At 37.6% G+C, this 20,428-nt stretch overlaps 1 protein-coding gene across 1 annotated transcript in view; it reads right to left on the bottom strand.

The window, feature by feature from the left end:
- Positions 1-6,652: 6,652 nt before the first annotated feature.
- LOC139734824 (putative serine protease K12H4.7) overlaps positions 6,653-20,428 on the bottom strand; it is a 34,400-nt gene continuing 20,624 nt past the window's right edge. The window contains exons 5-11 of the mRNA XM_071645613.1: positions 19,493-19,634; positions 17,327-17,441; position 16,898; positions 11,000-11,188; positions 9,973-10,066; positions 9,192-9,397; positions 6,653-7,869 (exon numbers count right to left, since the gene is read on the bottom strand). Of these exons, the coding sequence (XP_071501714.1) occupies positions 7,751-7,869; positions 9,192-9,397; positions 9,973-10,066; positions 11,000-11,188; position 16,898; positions 17,327-17,441; positions 19,493-19,634 (866 nt within the window). The 3' untranslated portion in view covers positions 6,653-7,750. The remainder of the gene's footprint in view (positions 7,870-9,191; positions 9,398-9,972; positions 10,067-10,999; positions 11,189-16,897; positions 16,899-17,326; positions 17,442-19,492; positions 19,635-20,428) is intronic.

The following is a 20,428-nucleotide window of genomic DNA, read 5'->3' as shown; positions in this document are numbered from 1 at the left end:
ATTTCTGCCAAGTCAACATTTTCAACTCTGAATCAGAGTCAAAAAATTTTCACTCCGATCCATGTAAATTTAACACCAACCGTGTACTTCTGACTCAAATCCGAGTTATCATTTTGGTTATCGGACTTTTTACACCTGCGCAGAGTCACATCAGAAATACCCAGCGCGGTGTACATGACATACGCGCGCTACAATTGGACAAAACATGTCATGTGTCCTATGTGACGTAGTACCCCCGCGAAAAAAGAAAAGAAAAAGAAGCGTCATTTCTCGACGGGGGGATCCGCCGCGGCTGCAGGATGTCTTGCAACTTTTTGTCTTCAAGATGGACAATTTTGTGTGCACTTTCCTAGAGGAATGCGGAATGGAGGAATATATAGGCCGGTTTTTTCATCGGTGAGTACCCACCTCATTCACAACACTCATATAAATAATTTCCTGAAACATGGTCTAAACAGTCAGTTTTATTTAGGGCAAAATGAACTTTTGACACGGACACATTGACTGGTAATGGCGTAGCCGTAGGCGGCCGTACGGTAGCTCGTACCTTTTGTACGTAGCCTGGGCTATATGCTATACATTAGAACCAATAATGTGAACCTACCTATTGTAATAACATGTAATAAATAAGTTTCAATCCACCCCCTTCGCGTAGTTTCATCGTACCATACGGGTAGGTTCCATGCATGTACAGTGGAGGTGTAGCTAGGTAGGTTCACATCTATTGCAGATTGGTTCTAACGTATAGCATATAGCCCAGGGCTACGTACAAAAGGTACGAGTTGCCGTACAGCCGCCTATGGCTACGCCATTACCGGTCAATGTGTCCGTGTCGAAAGTTCATTTTGCCCCAAATAAAACTGACTGTCAGGTAATTATTTATATGAGTGTTTTGAGTGTTTTGAGTGTTGTGAATGAGGTGGGTACTCACTGATGAAAACTCCTATTGTATTCCTCCATTCCGCATTCCTCTAGAAAAGTGCACACCAAATTCGAGTCATTACTACACCAAAATGGGTTACTTACAATGCGGGTAACGACACCGTATCAGAGTGAAATTGTGATCTTTTGATTCGGAAATCTGTGTCATTTTGCACCTGACCCCATTTCCTTGTCAAATTTGACACTTTCCGAGTTAATTTGACGCTACAGAAATGACTCGGAAAGTGACTCAGAATCCGAGTGAAATCATTTGACTCGGAAGTCCGAGTAGCTTTCACTCGGAAGGAGTTGACTCCCAGCTGGCGCCATTTCCGAGTCATATTTCACACTTTCTGAGTTATTTTTGACGCCGCAGAAATAAAGAGTGTATGTACGTGTATAATTGTCAATCTATATTTGTATTTTTTTCCCTTTTCACTGTCTTACTGGTATGTTTGTAATAAGATCTGAATATTGATGCATGTATCTGTTTTTAACATGTTCCTTGCTTTGGTGAAATAAAGAAACTTGAAACCTCTCAAGGTCACTATCAAGGTCAAATAAGGGTCAAGAAAAATTTCTAATATGTTACCTCTGGTAACGGAGCTGATATGTGGTATCAACATGTAAAAAAAGACTGCGTTTGGAAATTTTTCTAGAAAAAAAAATGAGCTTTCTAAAATCACCCATTGATTGTTTTGTATTCCTAAGGGATCAAAGTTTATGAATTGATCAAACATGAATGAAATCTTTGATGATGAATTTCATCATTTGTACTACTGCAATTGCACATCTATACACACACACGTACTGGATGACTCCCATCACTGCTTACTGCAGCCCGAATCTGCCAGGTCGCACACCTGGAAAGAGGTCTCCTTGCTCGCTCTCCACCGAAGTCAGACATCCTACCTGTTTTTCATCACATTTTGCGTGCTAACCACTGGACATTCCCGTTGTTGAAACGAAAAAGTTTCTTACACTACTTAGGAGTAATTTCTTATAGATTTATACCACTCCTGCACAAGTTTGGTCTTTCTTTGGCTCAGGTGAGCTGACATATGTCATTCAATCTACATAGGAGAAGATAATTCCCTTTCAATCCACTGTTCAGGTAATCGACACCTGCTATGGTATCCTCACAAGTGGACCTCCAACAAGTCCTTTCCCAAGGTAGTCTTGATGATGGAGAGACAAGAATCATCTGCAAGTGTGATTATGCTTTTGTGGTATCAATAAATAAAGCACTTTGTGTTTCAGTGTAGATTAAGATGGAATATCAAGTTCATTTAAAATGCTTGAAATAAAGGGAGATGTGTTTAACATCATGGACACATACATGTATACGAAATAGATAAGCAAGACATATGACACACAGTAATATTATGTATTAAAACAAAACAAAGCAGTGGCATAAAAATCAGAAATGCATAATATCCACATCTTATTAGGCAAGCAGAGAGAACAAAAACAAACACACAATCATGAAGTTGCAAAATGCATACAATAACTAAATATAAAATTGAAGGTTGAAGTTTGCAATCTTTATTAATATACACATTTTTATACTACTCATTCCCCTGCAGGCATCATGAGAGATCTTTCAATCTATTTCTACAAACAAATGCAAGCTTTAAAGCTATCTGCTTACACCAGCACAGAACACCGAATGTGGCAGGAGTAAGATATCAACACGGCTTCATTGACTACCTTGAGTAAGATACTGCCTCCTGTTGGTGCTTCCAAAATTTGACAATGGAAGCAAGTCTTGTTTGTAATACAAAATACATATATACAGTCTACATAGAGGTGACTATACACTACTTCTGCACCTTCGAGCACTCTTCCAATAACAATTGACTGACTTTCCATCATTCTACAAACTTTTGGAGCTTCATCAACAATCTGCATTATAAGGCAGACAATATCAAGTATGAGGTTAATGACAATCTAGTGATTAATACCATGATCATCATTTCGCACAAAGAAAAAGAACAATGAGAAATGCTAAAGTAATATTTACCACTTCGAAACAAAATTTACTACTGCTGCCAAAAAATGACCGTATTCAAATTCATGAAAAAAATTTGATATCATCTTACTTAAGTACTACATAAGAACATTCAGTGCATGAATTATTTTACATAAAAAAGTGTGTGTGTGTGAGAGAGTGAGTGAGCAATGAAAGGCCACACTCAATGCCATGAGTAGGGGCAAAATAAGTTATCCATTCATTTGTTTTGATTTGAACATATGTCTTCCTCTCCTTTCACCCAGTTTGCCTGGGTAAATATGTTGACAGATTTTCAGATGTACCTACAGTTGATATGACATTGTCTGTCCATATCAGATGACCAGTCTATGGGCCTGTAATCCCATAGGCCTAAAATCCTTTGTCGGTCCTATCCAACTTTAAATCAATTACCCGGTACTTGAAGTGCTGCAAAGGTGTAACTGTCGGTTATTCAGCTGATACTGTAATCTCATAGTGCTATGTACTTTTAATTTAAATTTATATGCAATTGCCTTCTCTATCATTCTTTTCCCAAATTTCCATTGTTTCCTTCAGTTTGTTGTATTTTTACTTTGTCATAGCAACCAGAAAAAAAAGGAAAAACCCCCTCAGAAAAAGAAGCACAAATTGAAAAACTAGAAATGTCGCTACGGCGACTGGTATGCCTCCCCCATAATGCATGATTCTCCTTAATAGGTACAGATAGTACATGTGGACAATGTGTGATTACATTTTCACAAAATTGGCAAAATATTAAAACGACAAGTTTGTCTCAAATGTGGTAAATGTTCACCTTCCTTGACCTAGGTTTAATTGGATTTATAGGAGAGCATGTATTTGGAAGTTACGGACTTTAACTTGACTTTGACCCATTCATATGTTTATGCATTGAGTTATTTTCAAGGTACGCAGAAAAGTGCAATTTCTGTATTGAATAGTAAATTGTTACCATTTTCATCTGGCCTTTGACCCTAAAATTCATAAAATAATCACTGTCAGGCAGAACATGCATAAATATGTAGTACGTTTCAAGATAACTTGAGCCACTTCCGAGATATGGAGGAAAAGCTTAGTTCAGCACTTTCACTTGATCTTTGACCTTTTGACCTTTGAGGCAAAAACAAAAGAAAAAAAAACTTTCAAAGAATCTCTATTAGGTTATGCATGCATACACCAAGTGTAAAAAATATAATAATCCTGCCAGCATTGCATAAATATGACGGAAATAGTAAAATTTTGAAGTGTTTCCCTTGACCTTTGACCCCTGACCTTTGACCGCATGAACCCTTAATTTTCTAGATAATCACTGCCAGTCAGTACACTATGTTCCATGAAGATACCTTGAACAATTTCCAAGGTACAGAGAAAAAAGGTGAAGTTGTAATATTTTTACTTGACCTTTTGATCTTTAACCTTTGACCTCATGACCCAAACTTTCACCAGAGAATCTTAATTGGGTAATACATGTATACACTAAGTTTCAAGAAAATATCTTCAGGCACTGCATAGATATGGTGGAAATAGTGAAATTTTATATATTTGACCTTGACCTTTTGACCTTTGACCTTGAGCATGTGCACCCAAAAGTTGATAGGCACAACTTCACCCCCTAATACACATACATGCCAAGTTTCATTAGGATACCGCAAAAGGTTTTGATAGTTACCCTGTCCACAAAATTCTTTACGGACGGACGGAAGGACGGACGGACGGACGGACAACCCGAAAACATAATGCCTCCGGCACCACTTCGTGGCGGAGGCATAAAAATGGAGTTGAAATGAAAGATGAATAAAGTTATGGTAACTATAGCTCCATCGTTTTTCTTCCAACCAATATTCATATTGTTTTTTCTCTACCGGCAATGGACTTGTATAAAACGCCAGGTAGGTAAGTCACATACTGCACTCAAAGTAGAGTAGGTCACAAATATGTTCGAACACACCCACATATAATGTCTTCATTTGTCTAAGTATATGAATGATAGATGTACCCATTGGCAGGAAAGATAGTTCCAAACTGACAGGAAACAATATCACATGATAGATGCTTTCACAAAAAAAAAAAAAATCAAAGTATTTGTAATCTACATAACACATTTTTCTAGCTCTTCATAACTATATTTCACACTTTAGTCACCTTAGATAAAATTTGCATAGAGCTTTGTACTGGTAAAATGTACTTTCATGCACCATATGCTTAAACAATTTAATATTTCCTTTCTAATTGCAATTTTGACAAATGGATTCAAATTTTATAAATTAGTAATATACAAGATGATAAATGTAATAGTACGAAGATGAAGACTGGTGTAGGCACGAACATACATTAAGAAATACATCTGAACAGTTTGATTTAAAGTACTTTTAAGGGTAAACGTAATTCCAGTTTTCATCTGCTAAGAACCTTCCCAGTTTGTTTCAAAACCTGAGACATAATTCTGACGACAAATGACATTATCTGTTACACAATACAGTATAGGGTATTCAATACATTGAGAGGGATGCATTGTACCCTCAACTTCAATTTTCTAAGGTAGCCAGCCATCATTGCAGCATCAACTTCCATATATACCGAGTATGCCACAAATCTATTAACTCTGACCTTGACAGGAATGTCATGCGCATGCATACATGTCTCCTTTCATTACTGTACTCCATGATTATGAATTTAACCACTTGTGAAAATGTTGGGAAGACCTGATTAAAAAAAATAGACTTGCTATTAATTTAGTGTATAAAGCACATACAGCTTTCGATTCTTTGCATCTCGCGCACACAGTGCCTACCCAAATTACATGTACAGTTAAACTCGCCTAAGTCGACATCGCATATGTCGAATAATCGCGCAAGTCGATGATTTTAATAAAGTCCCGATTTTTCCCCATTGACTTACGTGTATTAATTCACTCACAAGTCAAATTTTCTAAGTCGAATACTCGCCTAAGTCGATGAAATTCCAAGAACACTTTCACGAAAAAACCATTAAATTCACTGTGCCTAAGTCGAATAAGATTTTATTGTGCAATAAATCACTGTGGGCTGTGTATAGTCTGTGTAAGTTTGCAGTCTGCGCTGTGCAGTGGATGGATGAAGCTGCTGAGTTTTCAAAGCGGAAAGTAGGGGAAAAGTTTCTACGGGCACGGGTAAATCAAATTTACACCTCTACACGCATTTCAAGCCACGGTATGGTAAACTAATCAATCACTGCTCAAGATCGTTCATATTCACTTCCCCAAGGTTTAACAAGGGTGTAAAGTAATCGGACCTGTGCCAATACTAATGCACTGTCCATGCAAAGTTAGCCGCGGCCCTGCCAGGCGACCCATGCTGCGGCACACCTCTCCAGCTCTCGGCTCCAGAGTAGACAACATACATGTACATTTATTCATAATGTACGTGTGGTGTAACTGTTGTTAAGTCGATTTTTTTCGACTTACGCACGAGTCGAAAATCGCCTAAGTCGATGTGTTTTGCTCAGTCCCGAGAAGATCGACTTATGCGAGTTTAACTGTACTGTATATGTCCATATTTTAATATTCATTACATGTACGATCTCTCAACTGACATTTGTTTAGGTAAGCATGTTCTGCCCATGGGTGAACACCAAAATTGGTGTGACATTCTATAGTCAAGTCTATTCCAATAATGACAGCTATTTGAAAGACCAATACATATATATATATATATATATATACACGTTGTATATACACCGTACTCTCCGCGTAATCGGGTATCGCTTAAACGGGTACTCCATTTAATTGGGTAGTAACGTCAAAATTAGTTCCAATGCACATTAAAATTACCTGATAATCGGGTTGCCTCTCTGCATAAATGGGAAAATAATGTTCTTCTAATCTAATTTCTATCCACATTTTATTGCAGATATAAAACTTTGAAAATCACGAATGTCAAATTTTCCATGGCTAATCGTATTCTCTGCCTAATTTGCAAAGAAGACCGATCATTTGGGGAGTGATTCAACATGAAAACACATGTACCAGTATAGATCGACTTGCCACACGTAAACGAACATTACACATGTAGCTGGTACTCACAATTGCATAGATAGACAGGAGTTGAACACACTTGCGCTTCTCCCTTGCTCCGCAACAACATTCACAATACGAGAAGTTTGCAACAAAAATCGGGCCATGCACCAGCTCCATAATTTTGCTTTTCCCCAGTCACTTCTTGAAAAGTAATCCGACGTTCTAAGTGACTAGTGCACGCAAAGAGACGTGTTCATCAGAAAACGCCTGCGTGTTAGCGAGGAGTCTATAGTCAAACAACAGTTTTCTGAAGACATATTTGTCCATAAACAGAGTGTAAATTATTGCTCGTGACTGAGCAAGTGTAAGGTATGTATAATGTGCTGTGCAAAAGCATACAGTGTAGGTGTTTGGTGCAGTGTACAATGCATGTACATACACATTGTGAGTGTCAATTGTGAATGAGACATGTTCTTCTGTTAATCGGGTACTACACTTAATCGGGTAAGAAACGCTCTGCCCGAGCCTACCCGATTATGTGACAATGAACAATACAACATGACTAAAATGACAATGTACAGTACTGTATTTCCATGTGTAAGTACAGTAAATCAATTTTATTTAATGAATTTAGATTGAAATTTACATTTTCTCTGATAAATACATATTGAAATTACTTTCCAATGATTCTGACAACAATATGAGTGCTTTTTGACAACATAAATTCTTTGATATAAAACCAAAAACAAAAACAAAAAAATAAGGATTTGGTTTTCTCAAAATGGCCAGAATTGCTAATCACCAACATAATAAAGACTCACTGTCTAATCTTTATTTGTTGAAATCCACTTTTGTACTAAGTCCCTAATTTGAAGTCTTGCATTAGTCAGTTGAATTGGGTCATCCGGGGAAGAAGGGTACATGTTGGCACAGTGGGCCGTTCCTGCCACACAAGAAGTAAAGAGAGAAAAATATTTTAGGTCTTTTTACAGTAGAAAAATACATCACACAAGAACATGACAAACTACAAATGTTGCTACTGCAACTGGTATGACTCTTCCATATCACATGGTTCTCCCATTAGGTCTAGAGTATGTCTTGACAAAGAGAGACTACAGTTTCACATACTGTGTAACTGGCAAAAAAAAAAAATTGAAATGACATGTTTGTCACAAATGTGTTGAGTGTTAAATGTGTTGAGTGTTTACTTTCCTTGAATTGTTTACAAGCAAGTATTTGGGAATTTGAGAATTTTTACTTGCCCTTTGACCCAACATTCTTCAAAATAATCACTTACTGGTAAAATCCATTTTCATGACAATACTTTGAGCATAGATTTTAGAACTATTGGGAAAGACTGTGACATTCTATCATTTTCACTTGACCTCTGACCCCTTAGCTAATATCTTTTCCTACAGAATCATTGTTTCTAGGGTTAAAAGTAAATTTTTTGCATTTTCACTTGACCTCTGACCTTTGACCCAATGGCCAAAAACTTTCCCTAGAGAATCTTTATCTGGTAATAAAGGTATACACTAAGAAATACCTTCAGGGATTGCATAGAAAAGGGGGAAATAGTGACATTTTAAGAATTTGAACTTGACCTTTGATCTTTGACCTTGAGCATGTGCACCAAAAAGTTGATAGAAACAACTTCGTCCTCTCATACATACATATGCCAAGTTTCATTAGGATATCTCAAACAGTTTTGAAGTTACCTAGTCCAGAAAATTGATTACGGACAGACAGGCCGACAACCTAAACTTTGTCTCCAATCTCCGACAACAGCATCTGTGTCAACCACTCCAGCCACAACTAAGCTCAATTGTCGTTATTATGGTGGTCAAAGCTCCTCCTCAATTCTCCACTCAGAATCCCCCTAATTACTGCTCATTCCACACCATTATTATATACACACAACTCAATTGCAACACACTCAAGTTGTCCTGAATGATAGCGCGGGCACGGCCAACGATGTCATAGTGGGTAACCTCCTATGGCATTTTGTTTTCTCTGAAAGCCCTTTGCGGTGATGCTCTATAAATCTCTATATATTCCCAGTTTGCCCTTTTCTCATTTAAAACAAAGTAATTTATATCATAGTGAGTTTATTCAGATGGCCACAATGCAAGAGATGACCACAAAATCCACACTAAAATTACCTTGCTGCCTGCCTAAGCATGGTGGATCCCATAGAAAATCTATGGCTATGTTAAAATCTTGATGAGAACTGAAACAACTTATAATTCGTGGTAGAAGTCTCACCATTAATGTAGATGGCAGTGTACATTTCTGTGGAACCAGTTATGCCGAGTGCATGCCAAGGGTCAATGGAGCCATTAGGGAACACAATCTTTGTGGCCTGAATCTCCCTTCCACCATAGTTGGTATTAGTAGAATTGACACCTGCCTGGTTTTCCTCTTTACCAAATTTCACCCCATACACGTCTTCACAGAGTTTGATGGAGAAACTGCGGAGAAAATGGACAGACATTATTAAGATTGCATACAACATTTGGTTGAGAAGCAGTACTAACAGTTTCTTTGACTATAGCCTAATAGAAATTTCTTAAATAAATCATGCTCTGCACTTTACCATGTGACACATAAACTAACTTTAGAATCCATTCCTACCTGTAGCCTACTGAAGCCATATCTTTAACTCTTTACTCTTATAATAGTATATACATGCACTATAACTTGGCTGAACTGCTTCTGGATCCAGAGATTTTGTAATCACGCAGTTCGGGCCATTCAGGTTGTGCCTTTGGGTTGTATGGAGAGCAACTCTGCATTATGAACGACTTTGCATCCCCAGGAGCTGGGAATAATACCTGTCAAGTTAAGTTAGAATCCAACCATGAATTTAAATTGAATGAAAAATGAGTACATTTCTTGAAGATGCACAATGTATGACATGTAATGGACAAAAGAAGGAGAACAGATAATGGAGAAAGATCAACATATTTCACTGGCCTCAAGTCAACTGTAAAGCTGGAATTAGAAACTTTTATTGTGAGTATTCTTTCTGTAACCATTTGTTTACCTGAGTGGGAAGTGACTACCAAATGGCTGATTGGCACTGTCAGATGTCTGGTAGAATCCAAACTCAGTACATGTCTGATATGTCCATTGCCTCACTGTTAACAGGAAACATGGGCTTGTGATTTCACATCTGAAACTTCTTTATTAAGTTCTTCAATGTATTGATTTCACAACTCAAATTATATTTTCATCAGCACTCAAATCTCTTCATAATATTTTGGTCTCTGAGTTGTAGAGAAATGTTCACAGGCAAATCTCTTCAGAAAAATGCAATGAATGAAATCACCAAAATAATATGGGTGCCAAAGCAGTTTTGGGCCGAACCTTGTTTTATCACCACTTGTTGTAAGATTTGGACTCAGCACCTTAGAAATTGGATAAACCCTATTCTAAGATGCTGAATCCAAATATAGATGATGCAACTCTTGCATCCTTGAGGGTTTTGATAAAGTCAAGATGGTCATCAATATGTCAAAATCTGAAATTCCTATAAATTTCCAGATAAATTGTGAAAAATAGGGAAAAAATGGTTTTAACCTATTGCAAGGGTGCTGATATTGAGTTATTCAAGATAGCCTCCTGCTGTAAAATTGAAATACCCCTATAGTTCCTCAGAAATGGTGAAAAAATTGAAAAATATGATGGTTTACCCTATTTAAACGAAAAGTGAATCTGAATCTGGATGATGCAAATTTTACACTCCTGAGGATTTTGAGATATTAAAAATGGCCATCAGAATTCAAAATAGCAGTATTTCCTTTAAAGTACTTCTTGAAAGAAAATTAATTGTTCTATCCTCTTTTGAGGGTGCCAAATCCGACTCTGATTTTTGGTTGCCATTTTGTGGTCATCTTTTAAGCATAAAATGGTGTCAAAGTGAATGTTCCCATGAAATGTTCCTCATGAAAATTCATTATCTTTGTCTTTCACAACTGACTTTTGATGTTATTATTTGCTCATGTGAAGAGAGAAATACTTGCACTTTCTTGAAAAGCAAACATGCTGATGAGTTTCAGTTTGCCACTTACATCCATTAGCAGCCTCACTGTTCCAAGATGTGTTCTTCATCTGAGATACCATCTTGCTGTAAGAGACATCTATGCATTCTCCCTTATTGACCAGCTCATTCACTGCTGCATAGCGCTCAAGCTCTGAACCAACAGATGAGTTGGTCATGATGTTACACAGTGTGTCAATGGTGATATTTGGGCTGGACCCTGCAGTAGAAGTATGAAAAATCATGGTACTTGCTTACACATCACAAATAAGCCTCAAAATAAAATAGGCTCCTCATAGTGCACCAAAATATATATAATATATATATATAAAGATGCAGTTATGACATTTATTTCAAGACCACACAATAAAATTTTTAGCAATGTTAAAGTAGGTTTATCTTTGATTGAGTGCAGTATGCCCTCTGCAGGAAAAGGGTAAATAAAATTAAGAAGAATTCCTGAGCTCATACCCCAAAACAGTATGAAAATCTCTCAAATTTTGACGCACAGATGGTGTAATCATGTCTTTATTGGTAAAGAAATGAACAGATATGTAAACATATTCAGGAATAAATTTCAGATTGGATTGTGCAAAATGGAAGAAGCTGGTGGACTGATTCCTACTTAACATCAAAAAGGTCTGATTGGCACACACTTTGAGCATACCTGCTGTATTCCATACTAAGAGTAAAACAAGAGATCTAGGGGTCTGGCACTCACCTGATTATTGCAAGTTCACCTTCCTTAAATTCTTACAGACTATCAACCATGTGATTTTAGCTTATTCAGGTGGCTTTGGGGGCCACATATGGGAGATACATTTGACCTGAAGTGCAGTGATAATTGACCTTGATCTTTGACCTACCATAACTATCATATTCATGGAAATAATGGTCATTTTTATTTCCTCTACCCTGTCCACTAAGTGACATCATCACTGTATATTACCAGCTTAAATGATGACTGGAAATGACTTTTGAGGTGAAAGAGCAGTGACCACCAAACTTTAACTTGACTGCTATCATTTCATAATTGTCTATTCATTTCTGCCCTTCCATCCAATTCATATAATATATCACTGGCTATTACAAGATGAAGCTGCAGCTAAAAATGCCATATTTGGCCAAAGTTCAGTGACCTTTGACCTTCACACATTATGCCCATATCTACAGCCCTTTTTTCACTTGGTCTTCTTTGCCCCATATTATCCTTAACCCCGGACTATCCTTAGCCCCTTTTCTCACTTGCATATTTAGAACTGTACTATTGAGGCAGCAGGGTTAAGAAAATTGCGCCTGTTCTCACTAGCTATCATTAATCCTGGACTATCAAGGCTTCGAGAGACTCAGTTGAGCAAACGAATACGGAAGCTTATAAGTGCCAACCAGATGACGAGATAAGGAGACGAGAAGACAATTTAAATACCGAGAAGTCGAGTTGTTGGAACTCGGCACGTCGACTTGTTTGGGTCAAGAAGACAAGAAGCCGAGTTGTTGAATCGATTTATTTGGGAGGAGAAGACAAGATGATGAGCTGTCGAAACTCGGCAAGTCGAGTTGCTTTGGACAAAAATACAAGAAGACGAGTTGTTGGAACTCGGCAAGTCGACTTGTTTGGGTCAAGAAGACAAGCATCGAGTTGTCGGAACTCCGCAAGTCGACTTGTTTGGGACAAAAAGACAAAATGACGAGTTGTTGGAACTCGGAAAGTCAACTTGTTTGGGACAAGAAGTCAAGATGACCAGTTGTTAAAACTCGGCAATTTAAGTTGTTTAGAACAAGAAGACAAGAAGAAGAGTTATAAGAACTCAGAAAGTCGACTAGTTTATGACAAGAAGACAAGATTACCTTTTGCTGAAACTCACAAAGTTGACTTGTTTGAGACAAGAAGTTTAGATGATGAGTTGGTGGAAGGCGGCAAGTCGACTTGTTAAGGACAAGAAGTCAAGATTACAAGTTGTTGGGACAAGAAATCAAGAGGACAAGAAGTCAAGATTACAAGTTGTTGGGACAAGAAATCAAGAGGACAAGAAGTCAAGATTACAAGTTGTTGGGACAAGAAATCAAGAGGACAAGAAATCAAGAGGACAAGAAGCCGAGTTATTGAAACTCGGCAAGTCGACCTGTTTGGGTCAAGAAGACAAGATGACGAGCTGTTAGAATGTAGCAAGTAGACTTGTTTGGGACAAGATTTCAAGATGACAAGTTGTTTGGACAAGAGGCCGAGTTGAAAATCGGCAAGTCGACTTGTTTGGTACATAAAGACAAGATAACGAGTTGTTGAAACTCAGAAATTGACTTTTGGGTGATAAGAAGACAAGATGATGAGCTGTTGGAACTCTCCAAGTCGACATGTTTAGGACAAGAAATCAAGGGACAAGGGGACAAGAAGCCGTGTTGTTGAAACTCGGCAAGTCACAGATTTCTTTACGACATTTGCAACCTCATTGCGCCGTGGATTTGCATACTGAGTTTCTCTTCCACACGACAGCAATGTCTGGGAAAATTGATATCCTTCCTGATTTTTAAGCTATTTGCCATTTTCCACAAATTGTTATCATGGAAAAGAATAATGCTGGAATACGTATTTGACAGACGGAAGGCAGCAACTTGCTCTTTAAAGCATCTGAAACTATCTGAAATTATATTAAACTATGAATAAATTGCAACAGTGAAATAATACGTACCTATATGCCTTTCTCTTCAAGCTTCTTCATTTGAGATTTTAAAATTTTGGGAAAAAAACTGAAAATAAATTATACAACTAATTGGGATTAAAACCAAATCAAAGACCGGCACTATTCAGCCATTCACTTTGGAAATTTGAAATAGAATCATTAAGTACGGGTTTGTGAGTTATTCAACCTACAAACAACAATTGACAAAAGTAATATCATAAGCATTCTCAACACAATGTGATATTAACACATAGCATTGATTTACCAAGGGAGAACTTGGGAGAGGGCATATTTATCTACGGCCACTAGCACTAACTTTTTTGACAAGCTGCAAGAACTAGAAAAAAAAAAAGATAACAGAGTCAAGCTTATAGATCGATTTACAGAGGTGGAGGGGAGAAGGAGCTCAGTTCATAAACCTGTCACTTATGTGTATTATGGTCTTTCCCTTACTTCTACAGCAATATCATATTTCGCAAACATAACTCCCAGAGCACCCCTCCCCATCAAGCAGGGGCATAGATAGCTGGGGGGGGGGGGGGGGGGGGGGGGGGGGGAGGGAGGGTGGTATGTACAATCATCCCCGAAGGTTTCAGAAATAGTAAAATATATGTGTTCATGATAAATCACCTGATTTTTCCCTCGTGAAGGGTGGTGGGGGCCGGGGAGCGTTTGGGGCAGTTGGCAATGAAAATATTATCCCCGGCCCCCAGTAATTCCATTCAAAATGAGAATTATAGCAATATTACAAAGCAATGCTTAGAATGATAAAATATTAAAACTAATCTAGCATCAAAACACAACTAAAACAGGACAATTTCGACACGGGCTTTGCGCGGAAAAGGCCAAAACATCAATAACCAACAAACATATCACTTTGCTCCATCCCATAATAATTCCATTATTCCTTCCTTGCACAGAAGAAGGTAATGGTTACAAGAAAAGCTTAGAATCACACACAATTAAGCGTTAAAGAAACCCCCAGAACGGAGTAATTTTTTTATTCACCGCGAAAGTACGATGTTGTACTTTTTTAAAACTAATTTTGTACACCTAATGGTTTGATTGTGTATATAATCTTGCATCATTTTGTTGTTGTTTTAACCCTATTCTAACTGGGCTATTTGAGACCAAGTTTTTAGTGTGGGTGGGGGGTCAATTTGACCCCCCTTTCAGATCTCGACTGTCGGATCGCGCGATCGCCGCAAAATTTTGCCTGAACATAGAGCCGGATGTCAACTACAAGATTACATGGTCATACAAAAGAAAAATTTTGTTTTCTATTTTTAGTAAATTAATTATGCAAATTTATGCATGAAATCATATTTTCACCTATAACTCCATTGAAAAGACTGAATGATTGCTAAATTTTTGTGTAAGAGTTCCTCAAGACACATTGAAACAATTTTCTTGTAAAAAAAAATAGCACAATCAAAATCAGTTTCTTTTGCTTTTATTGTTTTGCTGATTTCTTATGTATTTCATTGTTTTTTGACCTTTTGTTTTCTATTGTTTTTTGGCCAAAATTTGTTGCAGGCACTTTTTCATGCTCATCTACATTAAAATTGATTAATTTCAATGGTTGAAAGTTGAAATAATCTAATTTATATCAATTTAACCAAAAAACACAATTTGCATTGGATTTGCACACGATATCATGAATTTGAGCCATTTTCGGGTTGACATGCATACGCAAAACATTATGTAACTTCAGAACGGTGTACCCGGACATCGCAAATTTGGTCTCAAAATATGCGGGAGACTTCAAAGAAAAATGTCATGAAATGACGCAGCAAAATCTTTGCGCGTTGCGGAATCGCGGCGCGAAATGTCGAGGGGGGGTCAAATTGACCCCCCCCCCCGACCCCCCCCCCCCCCCCAGTTAGAATAGGGTTAATAGTATCCTTTTCCATCATATTCTTTTGTCATATCGTACATTGATCTGGTTACTACTGATTTCAACTAGACGTTTTGCTCCTCACAACTCTGATTGCTTGTTTGTTGTGGTTTTTATGCTTATATTTATGTAACATGATTTATATTTATATAGTTGGATTGTACAGGACCTTGATGTAAAACAGCACTCACCTGCTGATCTTGTTATCCTGTCAAAATACATATATGTTGAAATTGATAAAATGAATAAAAAAAATAAATGTTTAAGGACCTTTTTTTTTGCTTCTTATCCAAACAAGTTGCCTTGCTGCGTTCCTATAACTCATTTTCTTGTCTTCTTGTCCTTCACAAACCGACTTGCCAAGTTCCGACAATTCGTCATCTTGTCATCTTGTCTCAAATAGGTCTACTTGCCGAGTTCAAACAACTCATCATCTTGTCTTTTTGTCCAAAACAAGTAGACAAGCCGAGTTTCAACAACTTGTCATCTTGTCTTGTCCAAAATAAGTCGACTTGCCAAGTTTCGGCAACTCATCATCTTACAAGTCGACTTGCCTAGTTACAATAACTCGGCTTCTCGGTATTTAGCTTGTCTTGTCGTCTTCTTATCTCATCATCTGGTAGGCACTTATAAGCCTCCATAAACGAACAACTGTCCCAAGAACAGACGACATGCAAATAGCTAGCTACTATGGTAGTGTTGTGTGCAATGAGTCACAGATAAGAACAGATATCACAAAGCACTTTTTAGCTATCTACCAATAATATATTGCTTAATATCAATGCAATATAAGCTTTTTATTTCTAAGTTTCCTACTTCCACTAGCGATGACCATTAAACAGTACATCCAAGCTATTTTGTCTGTGTTATCAAATAGCTTGACTTCATCATGATCACGTCAAGGAATTAAACATTATGGCTGTCTTGGCTGGGACTGGTTGCAGTGCAACCTCTTTCTGCTGGCTTCCTAAGTGCCCTACTACATGTCTTTCTGTTGTGTTCTCACTGGCGTTCTTAGCAACGCAATTATGGTGCTAATCCTACCAATTTGCAGTGCTAGATAGGCCCGTACTATCAGTGGGGCTCGCCCATTTAAAAAAAAACCCAGTGAGAACAGATATGATAGATCATGGGATCCTTCTCTCCATGCTGAAGAACAGGTTCGGCATAACCGAAACAGCATCAGCCTGGCTATCATACCTTACTGACAGAGAACAGAAAGTGATAGTTAACAGTAGTCACTTCCGAACCCATTCTACTTCGATGGGGTGTCCCTCAAGGATCTGTAATTGCAACTGCCAGGGCTAAGCAAAATTTTTGTCAGTGAGAAAAGGCCGTAATTGTAGCATAACACCCTCTCGTAGCATATACGGACTAGGTACCCAAAAATCCTACCTCATGTTGAGGAGATATTGGTGGAATGTGAAGATTTTTCTCATCTCTCTCAAGGTCTTTTGTCACTCATTTGCCCCTTTCACAACAATGTACAGCAGAAAAACATTTGCTTACTGAATAATTAATGACAGCTTTCTATTCTTAAAGGTAGCGGATCCAGGAGGGAGTGCACCAGGCATGCACCCCACTTTATTTTTTGTTAAAACAAAAGAAATAAAAGAATAAATGGAGGGGGCACACGTGCCCCCTTTAATTTTGTAAAGGCGCCCCCTCTTTACGGAATTCCTGGATCCGCCCCTGCTTAATACAATGAAAAGCTGTACAGCACTGTGCTAGTTTGGAGGCAGCATGGAGGATAAACAACATACATGCATCATAGTTTTCTAACCTCAAATGCTCGGTTGTCCTTATTGTACTGCACAATTCCCATAAAATTTCCGGCAACGGTTTGGTAGAAGTTTGCAACATCCAGCATGTCTGATCCCTTGAGAGGACTGCAAAGGCTACAAAATGAGCAACAACTTTGAAACAACATTTAATCCATTACTTGCTGTTCACTGAAGGCTCACACCTCCAGATTTCTGTTGTAGACAACAAATTTGAGCAGTTTGGAACAGTGCACAGTGTCTACAATAACTTTCCGTTTTGTTTTTGTTCTCATAATAATGTTTGAGAAATGCTGTCATGCATAATCTCTACTTCAATTTCAAAAAATATATGAGTATTATTTTTTTTTTTTTCACCACCAACAAAGCCACACTATTTCTACCAGAAATAGAGCAGTAAATTTTGGGTGTGTTCAAAGACATTATAAACCAACATGTACATGTGCGCATATAAAATTGGGGCCAACTGAATAACTTATTGCCATTGGCAAAGAAGGGCAAAAACCAAAACCTGGCTTAAACATACAGTACACCTCTACTACTAAACTGTACATTTGTCCTTGTTAAACGTTACTTTATATGATCAATAATGATATGAAAACTTCATTCATGTGTCAAACATTTTCATGGAACCTGGTGAGCTCCATTACTAATTGGTTATTGATTTTTTTTTACAGAATAAGGAAAAAGAACTACACTTTGAACTACACTTATATCAAGCTCTAATATGCATTTAGAAACCCTTTTTTTTTGTATTTCAAGCTGTCATTGTTTTCTTAATGTGCAGTCAGTGTCAAAAAGTCAGGCAGTTAATTGAAATTTGGACTCTCAGCTTTATTGTCAAATGATTCAATCTTTATATCTTAAGTTCAAATAACCATCATTTTAGACCATGGCATGTTTCCCTAAATTTTGTATGAGTGAGGACTGCTGATCAAGACCTTCACCCACTTTTTGATCTGACAACTCATATATCATGCAAAGTAAGTAAGTCAGACCTCATCTAATAGTTCAGACCACTCTGATTGTGATTGTCTAAAAACTATTTCTATTGATAGGTTTTTTTTTTTTAAATCACAGTTAAAGATATTGGCCTTTCCCTCTGCCCATGCATTGAGCAAGGATCATGAACATGATATGTACACTGTATGTAGCATGCAAAAGTTACTCCAGAATTAACTAAAGAAGCTTCTTGTGACCTAAACTTATTTAGGTGAGTTGCAATATTTGTTCTATAATAAATTGATATTTTGATAACTTAATGTACTGTTATTTACTGGCATATTGGTATTTAAAGAATTATGAGAAACTAAGTTTTTGAAACTGTATGTTGCTCCTTTTTTTTGGGGGGGGGGGTTAATGCATGACTTCAGGTTGAATGATTTTTTATGCTTACCAACTCACACACCAAAAATAGAATGCAATCAGCAGAAATTGTGCAGGCTGACATATCACTTGTGGTTATTCATACATGCATTCCACTAATTACACTTGATATGTAGGAAGCTTTCTTTGTAATAGTCTCATGTTTTGTTGAGCTTAACCTTTTACAGAACTCCCAAAATGCAGCAAAACATTAAATATGAACCTCAGGGGACTTGTGTAGGCCACTGCTTAGAAATTTGGAAGTCAACAGTTATCTACAATTTGAATAATGCACAAAACTCAACTACTCAGTAGTTTTGTGTGTCAGCCACACTTAAGCCTTTTTGTTGCAGTCTTCTGTATTTTTTCATCTATAAACACAAATCTAAAAGTATAAGAGCTGATTTAATAACATATAGAGTGTGTGGCAAGAATGTATATAGAAATGTTTGTAAGTTTTGATGAACTTTCTTCACAAAATATACATGATGGACACACATGCAGTGCATGGGTCTGCAAAGGTAGCCTAGTAATGTACTGGAATTTACGGTGAGCCCCGAAAACAATCAATTCAAAATCTAACAGTCAATAAAAATGTACTAAATGTTACCTTCCACTTTCAATACTTTATGGGAGTTTCTAAAATGATACTCTCTTCAACATACCACTGTGTTTATGACCCCTTTCACATTTCCTTCGTTATCAGCCTTAATTATCTACATGTCATCAACTTTTCTGAAGAGAATTCCTTTGCTCTTTATTCAGGCATCTTCCATCATGAAACCTCTCAATCAGGGTCTTACTTGAAGACTTTAGAAAGTGCCTGCCAGCCAGTCATATGCAACATGAGGCGCTCAATGTCTTTTGTTGCTACGCTGATGGCATCATTGCACTGTGATCCAACCTGACTGGTTGCTAGGGAGTCACGCACCACTTCAAGGTATTCTGAAAGAGACGCACATACAAAACGTAAAATTCTATTATTAGCCTTAGTTAGATTAATACACACAGTGTACTTCATATCACTTTCCATAGTTTTGAGCAAACTAATCACACTACTGACAAACTATGTGTAATCATGAGTAATGCAAAACTATGGGAACTAGAAAAGCACTCTGAGAGCGCAGACCTCCGCCAAGCAGCTAATTTCCACCGATGTCTTCCCAAAGAGATTTTCTCCTCTCCACCACTGGGGAAAAGCTCTTTGGACAAACTTACTAACAAACTAACTATTAAACTAACAAACAAACAAACAAACCTGCGGTAACGAAAACATAACCTCCTCCCTTGGCGGAGGTAATAAGGTTTTGGTCCTTCACATGCTGCTCTGCATGGTCAAGAACTGAACACCCTCCTCCAAAGTCAATGCCAATTTGTGTATCGTGATTGTGAGGGTAACGTACAGTAGCACTAATGCTAATGGACAGTGTTCCACAGCACTCGGCACACACACACGCTACCCACCACTAAGAGTATATTCTAGAAACTAGAATATTCACAGTGGTCAGAACTACTAGGAATAGAATGTCAGCATATCAGCACTTCATGCAGTGGTGTTCTGTGTATTATTTGATTGAGATTAACTTTTAAAACATCAAACTAAGGGGCTGGGTGACATTGATTGATTAAATCGACTGCAATGAACAGTAGTGCTCATACTCAAAACTAAATAAATATTAAAATCTGGTATGTTTATACATTACATTATCAGTAGAATTTACTTGATATCCCAGGCCAAA

Source organism: Diadema antillarum, unplaced genomic scaffold, assembly GCF_040938485.1.
Source record: "Diadema antillarum isolate AM-2024a unplaced genomic scaffold, OU_Dant_1.0 scf00000027, whole genome shotgun sequence".
NCBI lineage: Eukaryota > Metazoa > Echinodermata > Echinoidea > Diadematoida > Diadematidae > Diadema > Diadema antillarum.
The sequence above is the reverse complement of the archived record's forward strand: the minus strand, read 5'-3'. Positions and strand labels throughout refer to the sequence as shown.